General features: G+C 39.4%; 1 protein-coding gene across 1 annotated transcript in view; it reads left to right on the top strand.

Annotated features, from left to right (window-relative positions):
* Nucleotides 1-804: 804 nt before the first annotated feature.
* LOC106754433 (glycine-rich RNA-binding protein 8-like) overlaps nt 805-6,789 on the top strand; it is an 8,256-nt gene continuing 2,271 nt past the window's right edge. The window contains exons 1-2 of the mRNA XM_014636448.1: nt 805-907; nt 1,356-1,464. Of these exons, the coding sequence (XP_014491934.1) occupies nt 805-907; nt 1,356-1,464 (212 nt within the window). The remainder of the gene's footprint in view (nt 908-1,355; nt 1,465-6,789) is intronic.

The following is a 6,789-nucleotide window of genomic DNA, read 5'->3' as shown; positions in this document are numbered from 1 at the left end:
TTATTAGCTAGATTCTGTAATCTTTCTGTTATCTTTTTGGGCTTATATATAGCCTAGTGCGAATCAGAACATATTCTTTTGGCAGAGAGAAACGTCCAGAGCTATTCCACACACCTTGGAGGAGGTTCTTTGGATGCTTAGGCTCCAATCTACCAAGTTTAGAGTTATTTCTTCCATTCTTTCATCATATTTCATCTAGTTTCACCATGATTATGGTGAACTAAACCCTCGTTTATTGGAGAATAATGTAATCTTTTGAAACTCTCGTATATCCAAATTTTTATTTAGTTTATATGCTTGTGTCAATACCCAATTTTGTCCAGGTAGTTAAATAAAATTTTTATCTTAATTTTCTTTCCTTTTATTTTTGCATTTATATCTTTACTTTCATTTATTTCTTATCTTTGTTATTTCCTTTCTTATTATCTTTATCTATTTTTTTTATTTGTTGAATTTTATTTTATTTATTTATTTTATTTTATGTTATTTTTTGTTATTTTATTTTATTTTATCTTTTTTTTTCTCCTTTCCTTTTTACCATTATTTTTTTTACGTTTCCTATACACTAAAAATAAAAAAAAAATTAAAAAAAAAGAAAAGAAGGAAGAAGCATTTTATAGTCCACTAAGTTTTAATGTGATAGACTCGTGTTTTCTCTCGAGGAAGATCAAGATCGTCATCCGATCTTTCTATCCTGCAACACACAACAACGAATGCCTCCCCACGCAATCAACTTCTTTCCGTTTCCCAGAAAGAAAACCCTGGGCGCCATGGCTTCTTTCATCAGTTATACCTTAAAGGGGAATGGCATTTGGCATGAGTGGCGGCTTCTGGTTCACAGTCTATCCTTACAAGCTGAATGGCAGGAATGAAATGACTTCCAGAGAGAAGGGGAGCAGATACATTGGTCAGAAGGAGAAAAGAAATGAAAAAAAGGCACATTGATCAGAGAAGGAGCAAAAAAAAAAAGAAAAAAACGCGAGGAAACCATCCATCATTATTGGACTCACTACTTACTAAAAAACAAAGACTCCCTTTTTGCTCTGGACTTTCTCGGCTTCACTCACTCCTAACACCTCACCATCTCAGCTTAAGCATTGGAGACTCACCACCAACACCGAACCATCACAACTTAGGAGAGAACTTTGGACTCCTAAACCTCCAGCGCCAACGTCATTCATCTTGTCACAGTTACAACTATCATAGTAAGGGAGCTCCAAGAGGTAAACGAATAAACCTATTGCGTTTTATTTACAATGAATGTCGCTTATTCATGGTTGTTGTTGAATATCTCGAGCTGTTAGAATACTTTTGTACTTTGCTGCTTACGTATGTTTGTCATTGAATATCCTGAGCGCTGTATGCATATACTGGTGGTGGTGGCGGCATTGGTGGTGGTGGTGGTGGTGGGGGTGATAGTGGGGTTAGAGGTGGTGGTGTTGCTGCTACTGGCGGCGGCGACAGGTTGGTGGTGGTGGTTGTGGTTGTGATGATGGTGGTTGATTGAAAATCCCTTAGCCATAGTCAAGCACTTTCAAGAGATTTAAAGTCATCCTTGAAGATGGTGTCAACTCTACCTTGTGGACCACCTTTAGAGTCATTATGAAGCAAGGCTTGAAGAGTAGCGTAGGAATTTAGGCCATTGTATTAGGCCATGTAGTGTAGACATCCAAACCAAGTGGAAAGTGTGTGCCATGTGTCATGCTTCCATTGGAGAGGATTTACTTTTTAAAAGGTGGCACATGGCACCTTAGGAATGGAGAGCTTTTGCTTTTAGTAATGGCCACATGGCACTCTAGGAATGGAGAGGATTGTGTTTTGTGAGTGGCCACATGTCCTCCCATCATTGGAGGTTAGAAGGCCTCATTTTTGGCCAATGAGAGCAATGGTGGAAGATCATGCTTTTAGGGTTAGAAGGAGACACCCTTGGCCTATAAATAGAGGTGTCTCCACCCTTGTATTTCATCTTTGATTTTGAGTAATGTTATGTTGCCCATTTTTGGCCATACTACTCATCTTAGATCAAGACTAGAGCAACCCATCAGGCCCCTCTAGTCACCTTCCTCCTTGAGTTGGCCTACCCTCTCTTGGAGCCACCAAACACTACACCATCACCACTATATCTCCTAGAGGCTTTGAGCTTCTACCCCATCCATACCTTAACTCATCCTCATTGGACCATTTACCACCACATTTTCGCACCACTCATTCAAGGAAACACACCTCCTTGCATCCTTCTAAGCTTTAGCCCAACCTAGCTTAAGGAGGTTTCCTGATGAAGGTTGAAAAACAGTTATTTTCATATGTCATTTTAGACCTAATTACGCCCTTTACTACTTGGAATGAGCTTAGAATCAAGCAAAACTCAATAAATGAGTCTGTAGAGAGTCAAAAGTTGTTTTTAGCGATATTATGCTTATTTTGCATTGTTTTGTAGCTATTTTGAGGAAATGCAGAATGGAGCTGAAGATAAAGGTCGTAGACTCAAGAAAAGAGAAGAAATTTGAAGATTTGAAGAGTTGACGCACCGCCTGGCGGCAACTTACACCGCTGGGCGGTCCAGGGCGAGGAGTAGGCACTGGCGTTGGTGCTGGGCGGTTTTGAGGGAAACCGTCGGGCGGTACAGGCACACCGCCCGGCGGTAAGGGGGTTTTCAAAATTTTTCCACAAAACGCTCCTAATCTCCACTCAACTACTAAATCCTAACATGCAATTCAATTCCAAACAGTTTAATTGGTCCAAAACAGTTCCCAATTCAACAATTTGTGCAAAGAATCTCAAAGCCCTAAATTACCTAATTTCTAAACATGCTCAACAAGAATTTCGAAATCAAGAACTTCAGAATTGAAAATTTTCAACTTACTTGAGTGGAGATATGAATGCTAGCAAAAATTCCTTCAAAAGATGATGGAAAACTCAAAATACACACTCCCACCAAGAAAAACCCACAAATGAGCAAGAACAAAACCCTTTGTGTGAAAGGGTGTTGAGAAAGTGTATAGAAATCTCTCTAAAACCCTCTAGGAAGTGCAAATCCGGAGCAAGGAAGCAAGGAGACCGCTTGGCGAAACTCAAAGGAGTAAGGAAAAGTGAGGAGGTCTTGAAAATACCCAGCTTTTAAAGAGCTTGGGTTTTTGGTCCACCCCCACCGCCCGGCGGCAATGTGATACCGCCCGGCGGTGGCTTTAAACTTTTCCTTCCCTCTTTTCTTGTTTGCCTCTTTGTGGTTTCTCCTGGTGACTCCTGATCTATGCCCTAGATTTTCCAATCACAAGATTTTCCTCACTCAAATGCATGTGCTCACACAGAAAGTAATAAACAAAATTTTGAAAAACAGAAACAAACAAAGAAATTCAAATAATGAACAAGCAGTTAAGAAAGTCTCCCCAAACACCCATCAGTAGGTGTCAAACTTCTTTGTGCTTAGTAACTCCTTCTTCTTCTTCTTTATGCTAAACCTCTTCAAAAAATTGAGCATACCAAGGACATGTTTCCATCCATCAATCATAGGAGTCTTGATCGCTAATCTCTCAAAGATCTCCTTGAAATACTTAACCCTATTTTCCTTCCTAGGGTTGTTCTTATTATGAGGAAATGGTTCTTTAGATGATCTTTTTCTCTTTCCTCTTTTCCTCTTTCTCTTAAGTTTCTCCTTCATTGACCTTCTCTTTTTCTTTTTCCTCCTTTTCTTTATTTTCAATTTTTTTCTTTTCTTAACCATGGCTTTTCCTACCTCATCTTTCTCCTTACTCTCATTCGAACTTTTTATTTTTATCTCTTCGATCTCTTCTATATTCTTCTCAACAATTACTTCTTGTGTTTTTGTTTCCTCTTCCAACATGTCTAGTTCTTCTTCCACTTTCTTTTCCTTACTGAGAACCTTATCATGTGCACAGATAGTTGCTTGACATTCTTCTTTAGGGTTGACTTCAGTATCAACCCTAATAATGCCCAAAGCCCTAAGAGCATGAGAGTGTTGTTCCTGCAATAAACGTGCTTGTTTTTCTCCCAAAGTTTCTTTGCAAACAGGAAATTGTTTTTGTTGTAAACGTTGTTGGGCTTCTCCCAACGTTTCTTTTGGTCCAAGGACTACGTACTGCCGCAAGAATTTTTGGACTTCCCCCAACGCTTCTTTTGGTACAGAGAATAATTCCCGCTGCAACCGTTCTTTAACTTCCCCTAAAGTTTCTTTTCGTGAGGAGGACTGATGCCCTAAGTAGTTTCGATATATATTTGAAAATAGATCCCCATAATGTAAACCCTAGAATTGAGTGCCCATATAATCGAGTTCTTGTTTAAACTGCATTCTGCAATTGTTAGGCACAAAACCCTAGAAAACATTTATTAGAACAAAAAATAAAAATAAAAAAAAATAAACATAAAATCAAGTCAAATTCAATTAATCCACACTACTAGAANAATAAACGTCGAGTCCCCGGCAACGGCGCCAAAAACTTGTTGACAAATTGGCAAGTGTACCAAATCGTACAAGTAATATAAATGGTAAGACCAAGTATCGTTTTCCCAAGAGACTCGTATGGCTTCCTCGTTCGCGTGAATTAAAATAATAAGACTTGAGAACTTTAAATTTATAAATTGGGTTAGAGAGCAAAAATATTAACATGCAAAATAAATGTTGATTCAATTGACAAGTGAAAACAATGGATGGATGGATGTTGTTGGGTACTAACAATTTCATCTATTCCACTCTCTCTTACATACTACCCTTGATTATTAGATTGATTCAATTGTTATGCGACTTTCTTAGCCTNCTCTTACATACTACCCTTGATTATTAGATTGATTCAATTGTTATGCGACTTTCTTAGCCTCCCCTTAACCCGATCCCTCGGCGAAAAGGGCCTAATATCAATTACTGGCTTGCTATCCCTAGCCTCCCCTAGTAATTAATACCGCATTATAAACAGAAGTTAGCGCAATCGATCGTCCTACCCCTACCCCTAGGTGGTATTGCAGAATCAAGAGATTACTCACCAGTTCATGTCATTATTGCAAGTCCCCATGTCAATAACGACAAACAACTATATATCGAATGAGTTAAACGATAAAAGCCTTAAGCACAAATGATAACCCAACAATAATCAATTAAAACATATGGAGACCATATAACTAATCAATAGTTTCAATAAGAGAGAGTATCAAAAGATTACATTGAATTCCCCAACAACAATAGGGTTTAGTTCACCATAGACATGGTGAAACTAGATGAAATGTGGAAGAAGAATGAAAGAGCAAACCCTAGAAAAGATGAAAAGGAGCCTAAGCATCCAAGAGTTCCCTCCAGAGAGCAAAATTAGGTCTGGTCGTTCTCCCCTGTCAAAAGAATGACTCTGAATTCGTAGAAGGGGTATTTATAGGTGAGGAGCGCATCAAAATCAGGCCCAAGTCCAGCATGCTATGGCCGGGCGGTTTGAGTGTGCCGCCCAGCGGTTTGCCACAACCTGCCGCCACCGCCCAACGGCAATCGCCAGCGCCCGGCGGTTTCTCTCAGCGTGAAATGCTGCCTAGTCCTCGTCCTGGACCGCCCGACGGTTTAAATGTGCCGCTGGGCGGTGCGTCGACCCTTCAAAACTCAACTTTTCTGCTCTTTTCTTGAGTCAACGACCTGTATCTTCAACTCCATTCTTACTTTTCTCAAATTAGCTACAAAACAATGCAAAATAAGCATAAAATCGCTAAAAACAACTTTTGACTCATTTTTAGAATCAAGCAAAACTCAATAAATGAGTCTGAAGAGAGTCAAAAGCTGTTTTTAGCGATTTTATGCTTGTTTTGCATTGTTTTGTAGCTAATTTGAGAAAATTAAAGAATGGAGTTAAAGATACAGGTCGTTGACTCAAGAAAAGAGCAGAAAAATGAAGATTTGAAGAGTCGACGCATCGCCCGGCGGCAATGATAAAGGTTTTTGGAATGATTTGAAAGAATGGTTGAATTATCATATGGTTGGAGTGCAGAAAAGTTAACCAGTCAACCAGAAAAGTCAATCGGTCAACCAGTAAAAGTCAACCAGTTGACCAGAATGCTGAAAAGTTAACCAGAGTGCAGTTGACCAGCACCAGGCGGTTGACTGTGGCGCCGGGCAGTTCTGCGACTTGAGGGCCTAATTTAACCGCCGGGCGGTTGTCAGATGGGCCTGGACCTGTTTTATGTTATTTTTTATGATCTGTTTGGGCTTGGACTTGTTTTATGTCATTTTTATTCCCTATTTAAAGGCCAGAATGTCTTAGGGTTGGTATCTTTTGATGGCTTAGGCACAGAAACACACTTTTCACCCCTTTGGGGTAGATTTGGAGATGGTGACAACTCTCCTTTTCTCCTTTTTAGGGTTTGTATCTCTTTCATTCCATTCTTCACCTAGTTTCTCCATGATGATGGGGAATCTTATTTGTTGTTGGGGAAAACATTGTAATTTTTTGATACTCTCTTTTATTGAAACTCTTGATTATTTATATGGTCTCCATATGTTTTGATTGATAATTGTTGGGTTATCATCTGTGCTTAAGGCCTTTCACGTTTAACTCATTCGGTAACTGATGTTTGTCTTTATTGATATGGGGACGTATAGTAATGACGTGAACTGGTGAGTAATTTCTTGATTTTGCAATACCACCTAGGGATAGAGGTAGGACGACCAATTGTGCTAACTTCTGTTTATAATGCGGTATTAATTACTAGGGGAGGCTAGGGATAGCAAGCCANTAGTTAATATTAGGCCCTTTTCGCCGAGGGATCGGGTTAAGGGGAGGCTAAGAAAGTCGCATAACAATT

This window comes from Vigna radiata, unplaced genomic scaffold (assembly GCF_000741045.1).
Source record: "Vigna radiata var. radiata cultivar VC1973A unplaced genomic scaffold, Vradiata_ver6 scaffold_212, whole genome shotgun sequence".
Lineage (NCBI taxonomy): Eukaryota > Viridiplantae > Streptophyta > Magnoliopsida > Fabales > Fabaceae > Vigna > Vigna radiata.
The sequence above is the reverse complement of the archived record's forward strand: the minus strand, read 5'-3'. Positions and strand labels throughout refer to the sequence as shown.